General features: G+C 42.9%; 1 protein-coding gene across 4 annotated transcripts in view; it reads right to left on the reverse strand.

Annotated features, from left to right (window-relative positions):
* Window positions 1-282: 282 nt before the first annotated feature.
* The window catches only part of LOC311125227 (activating transcription factor 7-interacting protein 1-like), a 61,800-nt gene continuing 38,762 nt past the window's right edge, over window positions 283-23,320 (reverse strand). For 3 of the 4 annotated variants that reach the window (XM_084199278.1, XM_084199280.1, XM_084199279.1), the window contains exons 2-14: window positions 17,656-17,701; window positions 16,170-16,700; window positions 15,519-15,969; window positions 15,057-15,244; window positions 14,750-14,887; window positions 14,468-14,539; window positions 13,891-13,949; window positions 11,550-11,608; window positions 10,732-11,352; window positions 8,790-8,891; window positions 8,505-8,600; window positions 1,534-1,607; window positions 283-1,286 (exon numbers count right to left, since the gene is read on the reverse strand). In XM_084199278.1, coding sequence (XP_084055404.1) covers window positions 804-1,286; window positions 1,534-1,607; window positions 8,505-8,600; window positions 8,790-8,891; window positions 10,732-11,352; window positions 11,550-11,608; window positions 13,891-13,949; window positions 14,468-14,539; window positions 14,750-14,887; window positions 15,057-15,244; window positions 15,519-15,969; window positions 16,170-16,700; window positions 17,656-17,673 — 2,892 coding nt within the window. In that variant the 5' untranslated portion in view covers window positions 17,674-17,701 and the 3' untranslated portion in view covers window positions 283-803. Of the gene's footprint in view, window positions 1,287-1,533; window positions 1,608-5,908; window positions 6,835-8,504; window positions 8,601-8,789; window positions 8,892-10,731; window positions 11,353-11,549; window positions 11,609-13,890; window positions 13,950-14,467; window positions 14,540-14,749; window positions 14,888-15,056; window positions 15,245-15,518; window positions 15,970-16,169; window positions 16,701-17,655; window positions 17,702-23,320 lie in introns of those variants that run through there. The other variant, XM_084199281.1, reaches the window with a different exon arrangement.

Raw genomic sequence — 23,320 nt, forward strand, 5'->3', positions numbered from 1 at the left:
CCAATGTGTAAACATCAGCAAAAACATGGAATCTGTTCCGATTCTTACCACATTCGTATGTGATTTTCAATTCATAGACAATTTCAATGCTGACAAGACAATCACCCAAAGATTTAAAGGAACCGTGGCAGTAAATGAGCATTGCATCTGCGGGCTATTTCAGAGGCTACATCAGTGAAAACGTGCAAATCTGATATGGGTCACATGTAAAACAGACAACAAGATTGGCTATGGGAATGGCTGTATAAACATAGGCTAACCAAATTAATCTCAACACTTGAAAACTTTCCAATAAAATGTTTTATTGAATTTGTCATTCCTATTAAGTCTGGTTACCAGACAATACATACAAAATTACTATCATCGTTCTAACATCATTTAGGTTCTAACACCGATTTTGCATTCCTGTGCAATTTCTGTGAACGTTAAAATGTATTTTCTTTCACTTATTCTTTTATAAAGCAAAAAAAAAAAAAAAAAACATCCGGACCAGGGTAACAGAAGTCAACATATAAATATCTGACCTGCCATGGGGAACAATTCACTTATGTACAATAGCTTAACTCACAAAGAATATACAACGCCAGGCACAACGATAACCATTGCCATATCCTTTCTCCAATCAGAGTAGTCTGGAGTCCAACAGTGTACATTTAACTGTTTTCTCATGGTGTGTGTGTGTACGTTCACGTGTTACCACTAAAGCAATCTCAGTCAGGGTCCTCCCGAACACTGTAAAAAAGAAGCGGTGGAATGCTATCAACTTCCTGTCACATGAAATGCCTTTTCCCTTCCCGGTTGGCTCAGCTAGGAGTGGTGGCGCTGATGACGTCAGTGCACTGCGGCTCACAGAACGTCCCGAAGCGCCCGTACACATCCCTGGCCCGGACAGCAAAGTAATACGTAGATCCAGAGACAAACTGGGTGAGGGTACAGGCCATGGGCAGTGGCAGTGCCTTCACCTCCCCAATCTTCTTCCAGTGCTGCCCCGCTCCAGGGCCGTTACCGGCCGACCCAGCATTGTCCTGGTGGTACGCGTACAGGTGGTAGCTTTCCACCCCGGCACAGGTCAGGTCAGTCTCTGCCACGCACCAGGAAAGGACGATGCCATTCTGGTTTTGCACCCTGGCCAGCTTCAGCTGGGGCTGCTGGGGGGGCATGGTCTGGTTGGCCTCCATGGGTAGCCGGCCAGGAGGCAGGGGAGCCAAGGGTAACGGGGGCAGGGTGACAGGGGGGGGCTTGGTTGGAGTGGTATTGTTTCCCATGCGTGCTTTGGATGGGGAGTCCTGGGAATGAAACGAAAGGAGATGGAAATTAATTAGGGCAAGAAATATGCAAGAAAAAAAATGTATAGATTTAGAATGTGTTTATTTATATTTGTATTTAATTGTGTTGTGTTTGGTTTAGTATTAAGTTGTTTATTGTATTAATTTAAATAGAGAGAAATTAACACATTAAAATAATCTTATAGAACTCAAATGAATCCAAGAAAAATATGAACACGTGAAATAGATTCAGCGTTAACAAACTCACCAGAGGGGGGCGGTAGTGGACTGTCAGATGAGGACCGCCGACTGACTGTTGAGGAGATGCTCTTGATGCCGTACCTGTAAAGAGAGGACAATATGTCAAATTAGATAACATAATAAGCATCCCATCCCCTCCTCAAATCTGTGTGGTTCACAAGATTATTTGAGTTGAAAAATATGCAAACCTTTACTCAGAACCACTATTACAGAGCAAACAGACATAGAGCTGACTTCTAATGCATTGAATCACAGGCATGGCTAGGCTAATAGATATCCTTGGAATTCTATTAAATTATGTCTACTGACTGACCACAATCATGATACATCCAGCAATTAAGATTATAATTGAATGCGTGTTATAGTAATATCAGGGTGATATGGGATCCATACATGCAAACATTAGAAAAAGTTTAAACGTTCACTTTTTCTCATCACATAATCCGCATCAGCCATTTAAAATAGTCGACGTACTTGCACGTGAAAGAACGCTACATGTGAGATAACCTGGCACGCTTAGCCCTGTGCTGGCCATGATTATTCTGCCTTAGCCAATCAAAGATCTTAGACTTTACAGTGGCCTTCAGGAAGTATTTACACACCTTGACTTTTTCAACATTTTGTTGTGTTACAAAGTGGGATAAAAATTGATTTAATTTTAAAAATTTGTCAACGATCTACACAAAATACTGAAATGTCTAAATGGAAGAAAAATTCTAAAAAAAAATTATATATCATGAAAAATAAAAAATATTGCTTTGGGGTATTCAACCCCGAGTCAATGCATGTTAGAATCACCCTTGGCAGAGATTACAGCTGTGAGTCTTTCTGGGTAAGTCTAAGAGCTTTGCACACCTGGATTGTACAATATTTGCACAGTATAATTTTTTTATTATTACAATTCTTCAAGCTCTGTCAAGTTGGTTGTTGATCATTGCTTTGATTGAAGTCAAAACTGTAACTAGACCACTCAGGAACATTCAATGTCATCTTGGTAAGCAACTCCAGTGTATATTTGGCCTTGTTTTAGGTTACTGTCCTGCTGAAAGCTGACTGTCTCCCAGTGTCTGTTGGAAAGCAGACTGAACCAGGTTTTCCTCTAAGATTTTGCCTGTGCTTAGCTCTATTCTGTTTCTTTTTATCATAAAAACTCCCTAGTCCTTGCCAATGACAAGCATACACATAACATGATGCAGCCAGCCCCACCACTATGCCTGAAAATACACTGAATAAAAATATAAACGCAACATGTAAAGTGTTGGTCCCATGTTTGATGAGCTGAAATAAAAGAACCAGAAATGATCCATACGCACAAAAAGCTTATTTCTCTCAAATGTTGTGCACAAATTTGTTTACATCCCTGTTAGTGAGCATTTCCCCTTTGCCAAGATAATCCATCCACCTGACAGGTGTAGCATATCAAGAAGCTGATTAAACAGCATGATCATTACACAGGTGCACCTTGTGCTGGAGACAACACAATGCCACAGATGTCTCAAGTTTGAGGGAGCATGCTGACTGTAGGAATGTCCACCAGAGCTGTTGCCAGATAATTAAATGTTAATTTCTCTACCATAAGCCGCCTCCAACATCGTTATAGAGAATTTGGCAGTACGTCCAACCGGCCTCACAACCGCAGACCACTTGTATGGCGTCATGTGGGCAAGCGGTTTGTTGATTTCAACGTTGTGAACAGAGTGCCCCATGGTGGCGGTGGGGTTATGGTATGGGCAGGCAGGCAGGCATAAGCTACAGACAACGAACACAATTGCATTTTATCGATGGTAATTTGAATGCACAGAAACACCGTGACGAGATCCTGAGGCCGATTGTGAGGCCCACTGTTTTTAAGGTATCTGTGACCAACAGATGCATATCTGTTTTCCCAGTCATGTGAAATCCATGAATTTAATTCAATTGACCTATTTCCTCATATGAACTGTAATTCCATAAAATCTTAGAAATTGTTGCATGTTGCGTTCAGTATATGAAGAGTGTTACTCAGTGATGTGTTGTGTTGGATTTGCCCCAAACATAACGCTTCGTATTCAGGACATAAAGTTAATTTCTTTGCCACATTTTCTACAGCTTTACTTTAGTGCCTTATTGCAAACAGGATGCATGTTTTGCAATATTTTTATTCTGTCCTTCTTTTCACTCTGTCAATTAGGTTAGTATTGTGGAGTAACTACAATGTTGTTGATCCATCCCCAGTTTTCTCCTATCACACCCATTAAACTAAACTGTTTTAAAGTCACTATTGGCCTCATGGTGAAATCCCTGAGAGGTTTCCTTCCCCTCCGGCAACTGTATTAGGAAGGACGTCTGTATCTTTGTAGTGACTGGATGTATTGATATACCATCCAAAGTGTAATTATTATCTTCACCATGCTCAAACGGATATTCAATGTCAACCTTTATAATTTGACCCATCTACCGATAGGTGCCCTTCTTTGCGAAGGCATTGGAAAACCTCCCTGGTCTTTGTGGTTGCGTCTGTGTTTGAAATTCACTGCTCTACAGAGGGACCTTCCAGATAATTGTATGTGTGAGGTACAGAGATGAGATAGACATTCCAAAATCATGTTAAACATTATTATTACACACAGAGTGAGTCCATGCAAATTCTAATGTGACTTGTTAAGCAAATTTTTACTCCTGAACCTATTTAGGCTTGCCATAACAAATGTGTTGAATACTTATTGACTCAAGACATTTCAGCTTTTCATTTTTTATTAATTTGTTTAAAAAATAAAAAAAATACACTGACATTATGGGGTATTGTGCGAAGGCCAGTGAAGAAACATCTACATTTAATTGATTTTAAATTCAGGCTGTAACACAACAAAATGTGGAAAAAGTCAAGGGGTGTGAATATTTTCTGAAGGCAACCGATGGCATTTCATAAAATAGGTAAACTTGGCCAATATAGGGATATGTTAAACCTCCAAATTCAAGGTTTACTTTTGTTCCGCTTAGTCTGTAACAAGCATATCGTCAATGTTGTATGAAAACCTTGTATCTCCAAAATCACAACTTTTAAGAAGGTGAAAAAAAATACATTATAATTTCAACATTAATGAACACAGCGTCATGAATGTTCATAATTTGACTACATTTTCGGTCAGATATTCACGTCACTAAACAATTGCTATTTTACAACATAAAAAACAGTATAATGGAGTTACGAGTTTTGCACACATTATATGTGGAGTTACTGGGTTCTTATCCTTGAATAGAGCAGGCCGCTTCCGCACCAGCAAACGCATTGCCATTTCTGCTTTAATTTTCCATTAACTGACAACCATGAAATATTATTGAATCATTTATAAAGCATGTACTGATGATTAACTGAGACATAATGTGTGTATTTTACAATGGTTGCAATTGCGGTTGAATAACACTTGAGTGGATTGAGTCAATTCCGGTCCGGTCTTCCGGTCCGGTCTTGCGCCCCCTCGGGCTCGTGTGGTGGGGGACATTTTTGAGGGCTATACTCCGCCTTGTCTCAGAGTAGTAACTTGGTGGTCTGTTGAAATCCCTCTGGTGGTTTGGCAAAGTGGGTGGGGTTATATCCTGCCTGGTTAGCCCTATCCGGGGGTATTGTCGTACGCTGCCACAGTGTCCCCCCTTAAGTATGCTCCCTCTAATTCCCCCATCTTTCGCTCGCTCTCCTAGGACCATGCCTCATGACTACCTGGCCTGACGACTCCTGGCTGTCCCCGTCCCCAGTCCCCCTGGTCCTGTTGCTGATCCAGTTTCTGCTGTTCTGCCTGCAACTATGGAACCCTGACCTCTACACCGGACGTGCAACCCTATCCCGGACCGGCTATTTCGACCCTCTCTCTCCCTACCACCTGCTGTCTCGACCTCTGAATACTCAGCTATGAAAAGCCAACTGACATTTACTCCTGAGGTGCTGACCTGTTACACCCGCTATAACCACTGTGATTATTATTTCACCCTGCTGGTCATCTTTGAATGTTTGAACATCATGAAGAACGATCTAGCCTTAATGACCATGTACTCTTATAATCTCCACCGGCATAGCAAGAAGAGGACTGGCAACCCCTCAGAGACTGGTTCCTCTAGGTTTCTTCCTAGGTTCTTGCTTTTCTAGGGAGTTTTTCCTAGCCACCGTGCTTCTACATCGGCATTGCTTCCTCTTTGGGGTTTTAAGCTCGGTTTCTGTAAAAGCACTTTGTGACATCTGCTGATGTAAAAAGGGCTTTATAAATACATTTGATTGACTTAATATCTATCACTGTGAATGAGTTCAATTTCATAAAAAGTTAAATCGTACTTTTGAGACATTGGAATAATTTAAATGACAATATCTCATCAAGTACATGTTATGGCGAATGTGTACAAAAAAAGATTTACAGCAAGTGTGATGTTTAATTTTTTACTCACAGTACAAGTATTACAACAGTCAAACAACAATCAATATCAACATTTCACTATCAATCATGTTACAAGTATGCAAATCTCATCAAGGCGCATTTCAGCAAGGAATTCAACATCAAATCAAGGTATTCCGGTAAGAATCATGTAAGTAATAAATAATCAAACAGTGCAGATATCAAATTGTAGTAGTCAAAGCAATCATGTTAGTGTGAACACCTGGCGAAGACTGAGGGGTTTTCCCATCCTCTCCTCGCATTGACGGCTGCAGCTCTGACATGGATTGGAAAACAGGCTCCAGGTACTGCTTAGAGGACGACGTGCAGTAGTGTGATGGTACTTTCGGTAAGTCACGCAGAAATGTTCTCGTCGTCTATTGCCTCATTCCTCACAGGTGTTAATCTGACGGTCTCCTCAAGCTCCTTCGCTTGCACCCAGTGTAGCACAGACCATTCACCCAACCCAAGGGTTGAGAGGAACAAGTTTTTACATACTCTCTTCTTCTCACCACAAACTTCAAGATGGTATGCCAATGTGGATGTCCTTCTAGAACCCATATTCTCAGACCTGCAGCGCTGCACTGCAGTGCAGTCAACAAGACCACACACATACACTTTCCTCTCATTCCAGTCCAACGTTTGCCAGAAGTACTGAAAAATCTTCTCTCTGTCCTCATCACAGATTGCATTGCAGGAGCGCTTGGAGGACCTTCGGCAACCCTCTGACACACATCCTGGTCCCATATTGCGTGGCTCTCTTTTCACCTCCCCTTCACCCTTTTTCCTGCCAAGGTAGGCTTTACCCTCCATTCTCCTTCTCTTCCGAACCTCATCTTTCCAATGTGAAAGGTATTTTCTTTTCTTGGCAGGCCCATTCTCCCCCACCTCAGGTGTGCTGCTACAAGCTGTACATTCAAATACACACACAAGAAAACACATTGATTTCTAGTATAATGGCACTGAGCATCCTGAGATGATACACTGTATGACATATGTGCTCATAGGCCTAGTCATAAAAACATGAATGACACACACACACACACACACAGAGTGAGAGCCATGGAGTGGGAGGAAGCTGAGCTGGACTGCCCAGTTGATCATGTAAAAAAAAATATTTAAATGTTTTAATGTATTATCTTACCCTCATCAATTGCTGTTGCTCCCTGCTCTGTAGCTTTCTGCTCTGTTGTTGACTGTCCTGTAGCACCCTGCTCTACCGACCCCTGCTCTGTAGCTTTTTGCTCTGTTGTTGACTGTCTTGTAGCACCCTGCTCTACCGACCTCTGCTCTGTAGTTTTTGCTCTGTTGTTGACTGTCCTGTAGCACCCTGCTCTACCGATCCCTGCTCTGTAGCTTTTTGCTCTGTTGTTTGACTGTCCTGTAGCACCCTGCTCTACCGATCCCTGCTCTGTAGCTTTTTGCTCTGTTGTTGACTGTCCTGTAGCACCCTGCTCTACCGACCCCTGATTGGTAGCTCTCTGCACTGCCTTTGTCTGCTCTGCTCTTTGATGCATGTTGTCTTAAACATTTCAAATAAGAGAACCTATATCGATACAATAATTTGAAATATATTAGCTACATCAATCAGATTTCAGTATTTGAGCATTGCCATTTCTCTAAACACAATGTACATTTAACTAGCTAGCATTATAGGTAAAAAGGTATGCTCTTTCCAAAGAAATCCTGAGATGCCTAAACCCTGACATTTTCCTCATGATCACCTTCCTCATCTGAGCTATCACTAGCACTCTCCATCTCTGACTGCAACACTCTGGCCTCCTCAAAAGGGACATTCACCATGGCACATAGCTCCTCCAATGAAAAATACATGAAAAATAAGTTTGGCTCATTCCCAAATAAAATTGACTAATGTTAGCCTGACTAAATGATATACATCAAGTGGTAATCACAATGTAGACCTAACGTTAGCTACTGAAACTGGTGTGAATCGAGGTGAATAGTCTAGCTAGCTACATGGCTAACACTGGAGCTAGCTTAGCTAGCCAGCTTAGCTAGCGGCAACCTAGCTAGCTAATGTGATAGTAGTTAGCTATTGCCACACACATCTGATCAATCTGTTCACTCTTTATGCCATTGACAAGGTGGCTAGCTAGATAGCAAACAAGCAATCATTTACGGGGAGCTGAAACTTCATCTGTCAGATTCACTGGCAATGGATTAGGTTAGCCAAAGCTAGCTAGCTACCTAGCCATTTCATTTGCCCTCAAAACACAATTTCAACAGCAGGTTTATATCTGAGAAATACTTGTCTTACTCCAGAACAATATAATATTACAAAGGCAGAAGTTAAATAAAGTGCAACTTACCTCTGATCACATCTGGTTACGCACCCACGAACACGCAACAAAAATCTCCTCAGAAAAGTGAAGACGGGCACTCCTTTCAAGCAATAATATCAGGACTGCAGTAACTACACGCCGCGCCCACTACAAGCTTTACGCCACTACATGCACACTAGCTAGCTAGCTAGTACACACTATCTAGCTAGTATACACTAGCAAGCGGATAAAAAGTTTATGGTAATATCAATGATTATGTAATGTGCAGGCCTCACCACTAGGAGTGCTGATCAGCGGAGGAGGTCCAGTAGATCGCTGGGTAACTGAAGAGGAGGACACCACAGCCGTAGTGGCCTTTCTCACACCAGTCACTGCAGAATACATTAGTAGGAATTATGAATACAGGACAGAAAAGGGAATTCAATTCATCTTTATTTAGCCAGAATAGCCATAATTAGCAACAATTGTCACTATTTTGGAGGTCATAACGACATTATTCAGTGGACCTCTCTGGAGCTGAGAGGGAGGAATATGGAGGTGGTTTTGGGAATCATTCTCACCTAGCACATCATCATCCTCCTCCTCCTCCTCAGTGAGGTCTATGAAGGAGCCTTTGGGTCGAGCCCCTGTCTTGGTTGGAGTAGAGCTTGTTGCTTGGTTATCTGAAAGGGATGGAATAGAAATAGGAAAGAAAACAGTTAGATAATATTCTCTATTCTTCTATAACAGGTTTTTAGATTTTGCTGCTTTGGGTGCTACATATACAGTGAGGGAAAAAAGTATTTGATCCCCTGCTGATTTTGTACGTTTGCCCACTGACAAAGACATGATCAGTCTATAATTTTAATGGTAGGTTTATTTGAACAGTGAGAGACAGAATAACAACAAAGAAATCCAGAAAAACACATGTCAAAAATGTTAAACTGATTTGCATTTTAATGAGGGAAATAAGTATTTGACCCCTCTGCAAAACATGACTTAGTACTTGGTGGCAAAACCCTTGTTGGCAATCACAGAGGTCAGACGTTTCTTGTAGTTGGCCACCAGGTTTTCACACATCTCAGGAGGGATTTTGTTCCACTCCTCTTTGCAGATCTTCTCCAAGTCATTAAGGTTTCGAGGCTGATGTTTGGCAACTCGAACCTTCAGCTCCCTCCACAGATTTTCTATGGGATTAAGGTCTGGAGACTGGCTAGGCCACTCCAGGACCTTAATGTGCTTCTTCTTGAGCCACTCCTTTGTTGCCTTGGCTGTGTGTTTTGGGACATTGTCATGCTGGAATACCCATCCACGACCCATTTTCAATGCCCTGGCTGAGGGAAGGAGGTTCTCACCCAGGATTTGACAGTACATGGCCCCGTCCATCGTCCCTTTGATGCGGTGAAGTTGTCCTGTCCCCTTAGCAGAAAAACACCCCCAAAGCATAATGTTTCCACCTCCATGTTTGACGGTGGGGATGGTGTTCTTGGGGTCATAGGCAGCATTCCTCCTCTTCCAAACACGGCGAGTTGGGTTGATGCCAAAGAGCTCGATTTTGGTCTCATCTGACCACAACATTTTCACCCAGTTCTCCTCTGAATCATTCAGATGTTCATTGGTAAACTTCAGACGGGCCTGTATATGTGCTTTCTTGAGCATGGGGACCTTGCGGGCACTGCAGGATTTCAGTCCTTCACGGCATAGTGTGTTACCAATTGTTTTCTTGGTGACTATGGTCCCAGCTGCCTTGAGATCATTGACAAGATCATCCCGTGTAGTTCTGGGCTGATTCCTCACCGTTCTCATGATCATTGCAACTCCACGAGGTGAGATCTTGCATGAAGCCCCAGGCCAAGGGAGATTGACAGTTATTTTGTGTTTCTTCCATTTGCGAATAATCGCACCAACTGTTGTCACCTTCTCACCAAGCTGCTTGGCGATGGTCTTGTAGCCCATTCCAGCCTTGTGTAGGTCTACAATCTTGTCCCTGACATCCTTGGAGAGCTCTTTGGTCTTGGCCATGGTGGAGAGTTTAGTATCTGATTGATTGATTGCTTCTGTGGACAGGTGTCCTTTATACAGGTAACAAGCTGAGATTAGGAGCACTCCCTTTAAGAGTGTGCTCCTAATCTCAGCTCATTACCTGTATAAAAGACACCTGGGAGCCAGAAATCTTTCTGATATAGAGGGGAGTCAAATACTTATTTCCCTCATTCAAATGCAAATCAATTTATAACATTTTTGACATGTGTTTTTATGGATTTTTTTGTTGTTATTCTGTCTCTCACTGTTCAAATAAACCTACCATTAAAATTATAGACTGATCATGTCTTTGTCAGTGGGCAAACGTACAAAATCAGCAGGGGATCAAATACTTTTTTCCCTCACTGTAGCTAGTGGATTAAGTGGTTTCCCCATTACAATGTAAAGCGCTTTGAAAATCATTATTTATAAATGCAATTATTATTCTTGTCCACATACAGTATAGGATATAGTTATCAGGCCTGTTGCTAGGAAACTCACCTGTCTTTGACGTCATAGCTGTCCCCGACGGAGGTCCTGGAGCGGCCGAGCCCGTTGCAGCTGGACCAGAGGACGCCTGAACCGGCGCCCTGGCTGTGGTCACTGACATCCCAGCACTGGGCGTACTGATCCCCCCAGCGCCCCCCTGGTACACAGCCCGAGCCAGGGTCATCTGGGCTGGGGACATGGCTGGGGAGAGCTGGGTAGTGGAGGAGATGGGCTGCAAGGCCATGGTGGAGGTGGTGGTGCCAGCCATGGTGGTGGTGGTGGGGCCGGCCTTGAGGATATAGGTAGTGGTGGGAGTAGTGGTCTTGGCTTTGTTGAGCGAGTTGACGGCAGCGAAGGAGGACACTGGGATGTTGACCAGGGTTCCGGCCCCACCGTTAGCCATGGCAGAGAGAGGCAGCTGGATGAGGAGGGGCTGGCCGTTCTGGCCCACCACGTTGGAGCCTGAGGTGGTCTTCAGGAGCAGGGTGCCGGTGGGGCCGCTCTGGGAGGTGACAGTGCACAGGGAGGCGGAGCTAGAGGAGGTGGGGATCAGCTGCAGGATGGAGCCCTGTGTTACCATGGCAGAGGCCGTAGTGGTAGTGGGGACAGGTTTGGGATTTTTGACCGGAGAAACTGGAAAGACAACACGAGAGAGCAAAGGAATGGTGACTTTAGATTTTAACTTTAAAATCCTATTCCAGGACAGGTCAGAGCACACTATCAGTTGGTGTTGTTCTTTATCTTGTAACTTGATCTCTGGGTCGTTCAATCCCCATGATAGGTGAAACATCCTATTGACATGTAAGGGAGAAGGAGAAGGGAGATCTTACCTGTAAGGTTGGTAGAGACTGGGCTGGTCATGGGCTGCTTTACAACAGCTCCTACTGGCCTGTTAGAAGAGATGTGGGTTTGCATTGAGTTGAATTGTTTTTTGTAAAGGTAATTGAAAGAGATGTGATTTGCATTCAGTTGGCTTGTTTAAAAATAGGTCAGAGGTCATATTGAGACAGACCAGAGAAAGTCTTCCTTCCTGTAATTTGGCGACCTCTTTGCCACACTTCCTGCCAGTTTACTATTATTCTGTCTTCCGGCTCGGTCTTCTTCCGTTTCCCCGTTTGTAACATTAAGACGTGTTGACTGAATTTTTTTTGACTGAGTGTTTGTTATGTGTATTTTGTTGTTTGTTCTTCTTTGCATTGAGTTTAACAAATTCAAGAAAAAAATATCTGCAAATTTGAAAATTCTTTATCACAAAAAAGGGGGTAAAAGGTGTTGATTCCTTGAGGACTTGTTTAATGTATGGGTATCATTCTTGAGTTGTTTGTAGTCTTCTGTCATGAGAATCATAAAGTATTTGCAGGTTGTTTAAAAATGTTGGTACTGTACATTAAGAAAAAATGTTGGTATACGTTTGTGTTATAATGATATTAGTGTAAAAATTCTCAACATCTTTTTTTTTATAGTAATTCCAGACCTTTATTTAGTTCAGTACATTAGGAACTGGGAATATTATGAACAAATCAAATGTTTTATGGCGGCAGGAATGCAATTATTACTGTTAACGTTGGTAAAATAAAAATAAATGTGATGATTGCAACTATCTCAAGACTATGTCGTTTCCATAATTCCATACAAAACAAAGTGCATCACGAATACTGTGGAAAATGGCACTTTCCCAATCAAACCTGTCTAAGTCAAATTAAAGTCTGATTCAAAGAAGAACCGTAGTCTCTTCACTCTCAGGATCTCATTGATGGCGTCCCTGATCTTTTTCCAGTCTCTGGCGTACAGTTTGTTGAACCTTTGTTCCAAATATTTCTTCATAGTTTCGCGCAGGTTAACGGGCAGCGCGTCCTTGCCCAACGTTCCAACGTAGTTCACTGTGGTGATCCACTTCACGTAGGTCTCGTATGAGACCAGGTTCCGGAACAGGAATACGGCGTAACGATCGGATCTCGCCTTCCTGGCAGCACTCTTAGAACGCAGGTAAAGCAGTCTCTCCTTGTCCGTGGAGATGGGACGCAGCATTATGTCTGAACAAACCCTAGTTCCTCTGCTCGGTTGCTGTGGTGACTGCTGCTGTGACTGCTCTCTTCTAGCAGGCTGGTGTCTTAGGTTGAATGAAGGCTTCTCAAATTCCTCTTCCTCAGATATTTCTTCATACTCTTCTTCAGATTCTTCCTCCTCCTTCACTTCCTTCTTAATCCAACCAATAGAGGTCGCCAGCTCCCCTCTCCGCCGTGCCCCCTCTTCAGACTGCAGCTCCAGCTTTGGATGCATTCGGAACACGCTGTTGAGAGGAGAGGTGCAGTTGGATCGGGTGCTGTGAACACTGTCTGCACAGCTTTTAAATGCTTGTTTTCTCAAGCTTTGGCGCATTGTATAACGTCACAAGACTCAGGACCTGGAACCATGGTGGTGTGCAAAAGAAAAGACGCAAAAACTGAACCCCTGTTCGTTTGTTTAATCCAAAACAAAATGATGATTGATTTCATGTGGGGATTTTGTTTTGAAAACGCCTGACGGGTAGGCACTAAGCGATCAAAAAAGAAGTGGGTCCTGTACATCAGAGAATACCCTCGAAGGTATCATCTTTGTTTCCCGTTATTATGGTTTTTAGTGGATGTTGTTGCCTTTTAATCCAATCTTCCCGATAATTTAATCCAGCCTCAGTATTATTGATAACGATCCTGTGCAGAGCCACCACACATTCAATCACACGTTGTGATTGACTCCACGTGTGGCATTCATTGGCTTCAGGCCGGTATTGTCACGTTGATACAAAGGCACAATGATAGCTAGTATAGCCCCATGCAATGACTAACACACATCTTTCCTTCTGCATGATTTGAATTACAAATACAGAAAATACTTTTTTATACTGGAGAATACAAGCAATGGGAATGTGCTGTCACAAGAGATGGAGAAAAGGAAACTATGGAATAAGTAAAAGTTTGGGAATTGCCATCCATGATTGCCAATGGTGATTAACACGACCGCACACAAACTAAAATAATGATTGTATCTCACATCTTCATAAAACTAGAGGCAATGCAATCACCTGTTTTTGATTACTGCTCACTCGTGATTCACAGGAGGAAATGCTTTCAAATGACTAAAAGCTTTTCTAAATGAGGAAGTAGTACATCGGCAGTAGGACCGAACTCTTACCGTTGTGTCGGAATGGTGTTTGTAGCAGGTGCAGTCTTGGCAACAGGGGATGTAAGCGCCTGCGAACACACGTCATGGTGACACCTTTAGCTAACACCCTCAGCAATTTTTATCACATTGTCTGTTCGATATTAAAGTTGCAATATGCAGAATTCGTTACACCATTTCCTGGTTGCCAAAATACTAATAGTTCACATAATTTTAGTTTATGTGACAAAACAAGCATGTATAGTGTAGAGAATCATTGTACCATCTAAACCGCTGTGAAATATATTTTCCATAACAAAAAATATTGTATTTTCAGCTATTTGAAACTGGTGTACAAAACCGAAAGTAAAAGACGCAAAAATAAAACTTTAGAACGGAAGCATAGAAATAGCGCACATAAAACAGAACTACCGCTTCTTAAACTTGTTTTCAATGAGAATGACAGATCGATAACTAACAATTCTATGTGAATTTGGTCGGGTCGCCCAAAAAGTTACATATTGCAGCTTTAACTAATATCGACTGAGTAGTAGATGACTTACAAAAATCTCTCTGAGACACTGGGGTCCCATAAGTTAACATTTCTTACCTCCTGTTTTCTTTTGTTCTCCGAGGCCTGGTTGGCTTCTCCGAATTTCTTTGCTAGTCTAGCAATCTTGGCCTGAAAAAGGGTAAGAAACAGTGAGAACATGTGAGACTTTCCATTTGTGAGGATTTTAATTAGCATTGCTGACTATTGTGACAATTGAAAACTATGACTATTGTTGACTATGACCATTGACGACTATTTCTGACTGTTGTGACTATTGACTATTGTCAAATCGACTTGGTAACATACCCGTTACTAGTATTTAACATGTAGCTAGCTTACCTGTAGTGTGTTAAGGGTGCTCTGGTGTTTTGTGGCACAATCAATCTTTTCTACCCGGTCTTTTAGCTCCTGTAAACCTTGGTCGAAGACGGTGAGCTGCAGCGCCCTCAACCGCTCCTCAACCATTTTCTGCAGAACCTGAGAAGAAGAGAAACGTAGGATGAGTTCAAGACACAATGTAGACCTAGATAGTGTGGGGCAAGATTGTTTGAGAGTTACTTTATGCCTGACTAGGGGTAAAGTCTTAAACCTGTGGGTAAAATGCTAATACATGGGAACAGGTATCATCAATTCCTGCCAGACCAACCTTTTCCAGTTTTAGGCGACTGCCACCTTTCGCAGTGATTTTCAACTCGAGCTGAGCTTCCAACTCCGCGCCCTGCACCCTCTGCCTCTTCCCGTCTCTTTCAACCTTCCCTCCATCTTTCTCGTCACCTTCCAACAGGGGACGCTTCTGTCCAGAATAGGAGCTCTTTTCCTCCTTCACCTTCACCCCTGTTGAGACAAAGTGTTCTGGAATCAGATTATTTTGATTAATGGTCATTTTATATAATTTCCTGTGCAGTATGCTTACGTGTATGTTACTAATATTAGATTTTTTCCTGTATTATTTTATTTGTAAAATGCTAGTATTCCCAGATTATATATTTTGTTATAAATCCCAAAAAACCATAGGTTGAAAATGAAACATAGCTGGCATAGTGGTGCCTACTAGTATCCGTCAACTCTGGATGATTTTCCAGGTCTTGCAGATTCTGTCATTTCATACCTTTGTCACTTGTGGATGTAGAGGTGGAGGAGGCAACATCCTGTTTCTCCCTTTTCACCTCCTTTTTCACAGAAACTACCTCCATCTTTTCCTCTTTCATTACTCCCTCCTTCTCATTCTGACTATCCTCTTTCTTCTTCTCTCCCTTGTTCACCACCTCTTCTTCGATGTCCTGATCCGGCTCAGGGGCAGCGGAGGGGGAGGGGGTGGCCTTGGGGGAGGAAGGTTTCTCTTCCGTGGAAGTGGAGGCCTCAGAGGCCTTGGTCTCTGTATGGTCTTTGTCCGTATCAGCTTCCATGGCCACTGTGTCTTCTTTCTGCTCTGTCCTCTTGTCCTTCCCAGACTCTTTGTCAGACGCGGCGAGCGAGACTGGAGAGAACGGAGAGTCCAGAGGAGACTGATCCATAGGGGCTTGGTCCTCATGGCTCGTTCCAGTTGTAGTGCATGCCTCCTGGAGAAGAGAACATCCAGTTAAGTTTGTATTTTAGCCGCCAAACTCAAACACATGGTAAAAAAAAAATCCTACTCGCGGTGCTTGGACCCCTAACAATGCCAACTTCAACACTTTCCAACTATAACCCCATTTTCCTTAACTTCCAATGTTTCCCATTTAGCCAAATTTCAGCTCCTCGCTCTCGTTCTCATACAAACCTCTTTCTCAGTCTCAGGTGCTTTCTCTTCTTTCTCGTCCGTCTTTGCCACCTCCATCTCTGTATCCTTCCCTTCCTTGTCCTTATTGGAAGGGGATGTGGAACACTTTCCCTCTTCCTCCATCTTTTTCAGTACGTCGTTTAGGATGTGGAATGGCGATGATGGGGAGGGAGTGGCGTCTTCCTTGGCTATGGGGCTTAGGGAGGTTGGTGGGGAGGGGGACAACGATAGGGACAGAGCAAGGGGAGGGGATCGAGAGGTCAGGGAGATGGGGGAGACGGGGGTTGTGGAACGAGATGTCGCCGCAACGTCGTTTTGCTCTCTGTCTGCCACCTTCTGTGCATCCTCTGTGTGCGTGCCGTTTGTCAACGGGCTACGGGGAGGGGGAGAGCTGGAATTGGACAGGGGCGGGACGGGGGACGACAATGTGCTGTGGAGAGACTCCAGTTGCTGGCGGTCGCTTATCTTCATGGTTTTCCTGGCTCTGAATATCTTCTTCTTCTCTTCTGCCACAGCAACTTCCATTTTAACCTGAGGAGTGACAAGGAAGGATGGGGATGTTAGTTGGAACGGGTCACGAAAGGATCCTCCTCGGGACTGCTAACAGCACCTGCGCCACCCACCTAGCTTCTACCCACTACAGTGGGTACAGATGAGCTATCTGTTAGGCCAAACCGATGCAGTGTTCTGAGCCAACACTAGGGGTCACTGTAGAACCCTGTTAGTTGGTTTTTCCCTCTTTGTTCTATTCTAGAAGGTTCTTTTTCACTGTGAGCTCTGCATAACAACCATTCTATACAACAAGAGTCAATTTCAGCAGAAAGAGTGACTCAGCAGAAGTCTATCAAAATGGTCTCAAGTCCAGCTGCCTCTCCCCTGAAGATTAGTCCAGCATGTTCGCTCACAACTTTTTGTCCTCAGGATTGCGAACTTGAGATGCCATGTGGTCCAGGGGTGACGAACACACTAACATGACAGAAGACTATACTTTTCACTGTAAGAACACTATCCCTCGCTTCAATTGGCTGACAAGCTTTTGCGTTGTCAAGTCCAACACAGCCGGCCCGGTCTGCAGCACGGATATTACATTATCCCAGAGGATGGCAGCAACATTACCCTGCCTTTGTCCCTCCCCTTTGCTCTCATTGGTCCTTTTCCTCAGCCAATCAGGGCCCCTAGATACAGGCTCCGTTGGCAACCGTGAGGAAGGGTTATGCAAGGACTGCATGATTTACCTTATACAGTTCCAATTGTCGAACGCATTCCAGTGTCGGGGCTTGGTTCCAATTTGTGCTTATGGAGTTTAATATTTCTGCTGACTTTCATTTTGTCATAGTTACAGTGACAATGACAATCATTAAGAACAATAGGCCAATATACAAAATATGACATTATTCATATTGTTTTAGTATTTAGTCAAATGTGACCTAGGGGTGTCGGTGGTCCTATATAATATTAGATTTAAAATAATTAAATAATATCTCACCTGGAGGTTTCCGATCATGGATTTGACACCAAAAGGATCCAATAACCTAGAGGGGGAGGGGGAAAAATTGTATTTATTATTAATTCAATGTAATGACCTAAAGCACATTTCAGCAAACATACAGAGCCTTTCATTAATAAGTACATCATAAAAAAACAAGTTGCAGACATGTTTTAGTAGTCAAGAGATGGTGGCCGTAATAATTAATAATAGAACAGGCCGTGGGTGTTGCAAAGCTCCTGACAGTTTTCGATATTTTACAAGTAGGACATTCCACAATGGCCAAAAAACAGCCAAAAAAGGGTAGGCTAGTCCTCACGTATGAAATTTATTATCAATACTTAGGCTTCTGTGCTTCAAGATACACCTTGAAATCGCCAGATCATTTTTTCCAAAATGTTCAAAAACAACAACCAAACACACAGACAAACTCGCACATTAGGCTTCACACAGAAGATGACGACAAAATGAAGCATTGAAAGTACATTTTCGGCACAAAACGGATCAGTTTGTCCAGAAGGCTGCACAGGAGCAATACAGAGACAAAACATACACATAATGAATTCTAAGCTAAAGGCACTGACAAACTACAGTGTGAATAATGGAAGATGATTAACCATCTGCCTTCAAATATAAGCAGAAATTACACAGAAAGCAGTCAGAGAAACTGTAAATTATTATAACAATTATTAAAATAAAAAAACGTTTAAATAAACTGACTAATATTATTCAAAAATATTCAGACTATTTGGCAATAACAACCTACACATGGAGCAATATGCCTTTAGCCTAGTTACGGTACACCATTCTTGTTGATGTAGTGAAACCGTTACCTAGCATTGCTGTCTGATCCCTAGTGACATTTCCCTGTCCATAGGGACAGGTTACGTACGTCACTGAATGACATCATCACTCCTCATAATGCAGTGGTTTCCGAATAACGAACACATCTGCGTGACACAAGAAAATATCCATGATATTGTTGAGGTGAGGAGTAGGCTATTTTTCCTAAATGTTTCTAAAAAATTGGCAGATACTGAGATCCGAACCAATTGATTATCACCTAGCATATTAAATTGAGCTAGGTTATTAGGTGCTTTAGTTTGGCCCTGTAAACTCAATCAATTCCAGGCACAAGAAACTGCATTATTGTATCAGTTCAAGGTACAACAGTCTACTGCATTGTTGCTGCATTGCTGCCTAGACAGACTGCAGTAGACCGCTTACAGCTATATAAATAGGCCACGTTGATGGTGGCCCCACCCCATGTGCCTTTGACTCCAATGTGCAACCTTGTATCACATGACAAACAGTCACAGAAATGTTACAACATCCGTTGAGAAAACTACACACAGAGAGAGAGCGTCCTTTACACAAAGTGTGCAAACTAACTTACAGCTCTAGGCAGACAGAGCTGCAGGCTACGCTAGCCTACATACCAATGACACTCTGTTGCAACTAAGTGCACAGCTACCCCTCACATCAATACAGACAAGGGGGTTTTCGAGTTCTATTTTGAGTTGTATAATTTATCAAACATGTACTATGTCCTTCGACTTAAAAAATGTCCTTCGAACTATTATCATGTTATTTTCTCATCTCTGATATGAGTTTTCTTGATATAAAACTAATCAGTTGAATGTTACATCCTGTTATGTTACAACGACTCAGTTCACATTCCAATGTTATTGCACACTGCGCAAAGTCTTCCCCTCCCCCACTCAGCTTTCATTACTCGCGTTCTGGATTCACTGCAGAAAAAAACAAAATGGCCACCAGCTCTGATGTGTGCGCAGCCAGCCAGGCTGAGCCCTCACACACTGCTAACTGAACACGCATCGAATCCACTGTAGTCGAACAGTGTATAACGTTAAATCCATGTTAATAAGTTATTTGCTCTGTATGACACATTTTGCATAGGTTTTGCAAAGGTTCTTTTTTTACAAAATGTATTTGTTTTTCAAAGTAGTTATTATGTACTTCCTCATCCATCCCACATCATTTTCTGTTTAGTTATACTGATCAATTAGGTTAAATGTATTTAGTTGGGGTATATTTTCTCCTGAAGCTCCCATTATGCGTTTAAAGTAGTCCTCCGCTATACTAAACTACAGATTTACTGATTGATGTGGGCCATTGAAGACTGGTTTCTGGTCTGCAATAGGTGTAAACTGTCAACTGTATACAGTGCATTCGTAAAGTATTCAGACCCCTTGACTTTTTTCACATTTTGTTACGTTACAGCCTTATTCTAAAATGGATTAAATAAAAAAAATCCTCAATCTACACCCCATAATGACAAAGCGAAAACAGATTTTTAGAAATCTTTGCATATTTATTTACATAAGTATTCTGACCCTTTGCTATTAGACTCGAAATTGAGCTCAGGTGCATCTGTTTCCATTGATCATCCTTGAAATGTTTCTACAACTTGATTGGAGTCCACCTGTGGTAAATTCAATTGATTGGACATGATTTGGAAAGGAACACAACTGTCTATATAAGGTCCCACAGTTGACAGTGCAAACCAAGCCATGAGGTGGAAGGAATTGTCCGTAGGGCTCCGAGACAGGATTGTGCCGAGGCACAGATCTGGGGAAGGGTACCAAAAAATGTCTGCAGCATTGGTCCCCAAGAACATAGTGGCCTCTATCATTCTTAAATGGAAGAAGTTTGGAACCACCAAGACTCTTCCTAGAGCTGGCCGCCGGCCAAACTGAGCAATCGGGGGAGAAGGGCCTTGGTCAGGGAGGTGAACAAGAACCTGATGGTCACTCTGACAGAGCTCCAGAGTTCCTCTGTGGAGATGGGAGAACCTTCCAGAAGGACAACCATCTTTGCAGCACTCCACCAATCAGGCCTTTATGGTAGAGTGGCCAGACGGAAGCCACTCCTCAGTAAAAGGCATGACAGCCCACTTGGAGTTTGACAAAAAGGCACCTAAAGGACTTTCGGACCATGAGAAACAAGATTCTCTGGTCTGATGAAACCAAGATTGAACTATTTGGTCTGAATGCCAAGCGTCACGTATGGAGGAAACCTGCCACCATCCCTACGGTGAAGCATGGTGGTGGCAGCATCATGCTTTGGGGATGTTTTTCAGTGGCAGGGACAGGGAGACTAGTCAGGATCGAGGGAAAGATGAACGGAGCAAAGTACAGAAAGATCCTTGATGAAAACCTGCGCCAGGACCTCAGACTCACTTTAATAATGTTTACATATCTTGCACTACATTTTAAAATGTTAGTCATTTAGCAGACGCTCTTATCCAGAGCGACTTACAGGAGCAATTAGGGTTAAGTGCCTTGCTCAAGGGCACAGACATATTTTTCACCAAGTCGGCTCAGGGATTAGAACCAGCGACCCTTCGGTTACTGGCACAATGCTCTTAACCACTAAGCTACCTGCTGCCCCTAAGCTATACTGCATTCTATTCTATAATATTATTCTGTATCTTAGTCCATGCCGCTCTGTCATTGTTTGTCCATATATGTATATATTCTTAAATCCCATTCCTTACTTTTTTGTGTGTTTTGGGTATATGTTGTGTAATTGTTAGATATTACTGCACTGTCGGAGCTAGAAGCACAAGCATTTCACTACACCCGCTATAACATCTGCTAAACACGTGTATGTGACAAATAACATTTGATTTGATTTGGGGCGAAGGTTCACCTTCCAACAGGACAACGATCCTAAGCAGACAGCCAAGACAACGCAGGAGTGGCTTCGGGACAAGTTTCTGAATGTCCTTGAGTGGCCCAGCCAGAGCCCGGACTTGAACCCGATCTAACATCTCTGGAGAGACCTGAAAATAGCTGTGCAGCGACGCTCCCCATCCAACCTGACAGAGCTTGAGAGTATCTGCAGAGACGAATGGGAGAAACTCAAAATACAGGTGTGCCAAGCTTGTAGCGTCATACCCAAGAAGACTTGAGGATGTAATCGCTGCCAAAGGTGCTTCAACAAAGTACTGAGTAAAGGGTCTGAATACTTATGTAAATGTGATATTTCAGTTATTCTAAAAACCTGTTTTTGCTTTGTCATTATGGGGTATTGTGTGTAGATTGATGAGGGGGAAAAATGATTTAAATCAATCTTAGAATAAGGCTGTAACGTAACAAAATGTGGAAAAAGGTCAAGGGGTCTTTAATACTTTCCGAATGCACTGTACTTCCAAACTGGATGAAAAGACTCCTCATTAACCATCTTTTCCTTGCTTCTATTCCTTTGGTAATATTTGTATACTCTGACCAACACCAGTAATTTACTAGGCTAGTACTCAGTCTTCTGTTCATGGCTCACAACAATTCCAGACGGTTATGTAGCCACACAGCAGCACAACAATTCACAGATGTGTAAAATCAGGAAAGGCTTGAAAATTAATGGGCAGATCTGTGATTGCAGTACATTATAAATATACTACATCACCAAAAGTATGTGGACACCTGCTCGTCGAACATCTCATTCGAAAATCATGGCCATTAAAATGGAGTTGGTCCCCCCTTTGCTGCTATAACAGCCTCCACTCTTCTGGGAAGGCTTTCCACTAGATGTTGGAACATTGCTGCAGGGACTTGCTTCCAATCAGCCACAATAGCATTAGTGAGGTCAGGGCTCTAAGCAGGCCAGTCAAGTTCTTCCACACCGATCTCGACAAGCCATTTCTGTATGGACCTCGCTTTGTGCACGGGGGCATTGACATGCTGAAAAAGGAAAGGGCCTTCCCCAAACATTTGCCACAGAGTTGGAAGCACAGAATTGTCGAGAATGTCGTTGTATGCTGTAGTGTTAAGATTTCCCTTCACTGGAACTAAGAGCCAGAACCATGAAAAAACAGCCCCAGACCATTATTCCTCATCCACCAAACTTTACAGTTGGCACTATGCATTTGGGCAGGTAGTGTTCTCCTGGCATCCTCCAAACCCAGATTAGTCCGTCGGACTGCCAGATAGTGACGCGTGATTCATCACTCCAGAGAACTAGTTTTCACTGCTCCAGAGTCCAATGGCGGTGAGCTTTACACCACTCCAGGCGACGATTGGCATTGCGCATGGTGATCTTAGGCTTGTGTGTGGCTGCTCGGCCATGGAAACCCTTTCATGAAGCTCCCAACGAACAGTTATTGTGCTGACGTTGCTTCCAGAGGCAGTTTGGAACTCGGTAGTGAGTGTTGCAACCGAGGACTGACTTTTACGCACTACGCGCTTCAGCACTCGGCGGTCCCATTCTGTGAGCTTGTGAGGCCTACCACTGAGTCGTTGTTGCTCCTAGACATTTCCACTTCACAATAACAGCACTTACAGTTGACCGGGCAGCTCTAGCAGGGCAGAAATTTGACTAACTGACTTGTTGGAAAGGTGACATCCTATGACGGTGCCACGTTGAAAGTAACTGAGCTCTTCAGTAAGGCCATTCTACTACCAATGTTTGTCTATGGAGATTGCATGGCTGTGTGCGTGATTTTATACATCTGTAAGCAACGGGTGTGGCTGAAATAGCCGAATCCACTTACTTGAAGGGGTGTCTACATACTTGTGTATATATAGTGTATCTTTCCGGAGATCTGCCCATTCCTGAATTCATCCGTATGACAACACAGGCACTCGAAAACGTCTCAAAAATTACTTTTAAAAAGTTTGCAGGTAGGCAATTCCTCTGATTT

This window comes from Coregonus lavaretus (genome assembly GCF_964263955.1).
Source record: "Coregonus lavaretus genome assembly, contig: HAP1_SCAFFOLD_874, whole genome shotgun sequence".
NCBI classification, from domain to species: Eukaryota; Metazoa; Chordata; class Actinopteri; order Salmoniformes; family Salmonidae; genus Coregonus; species Coregonus lavaretus.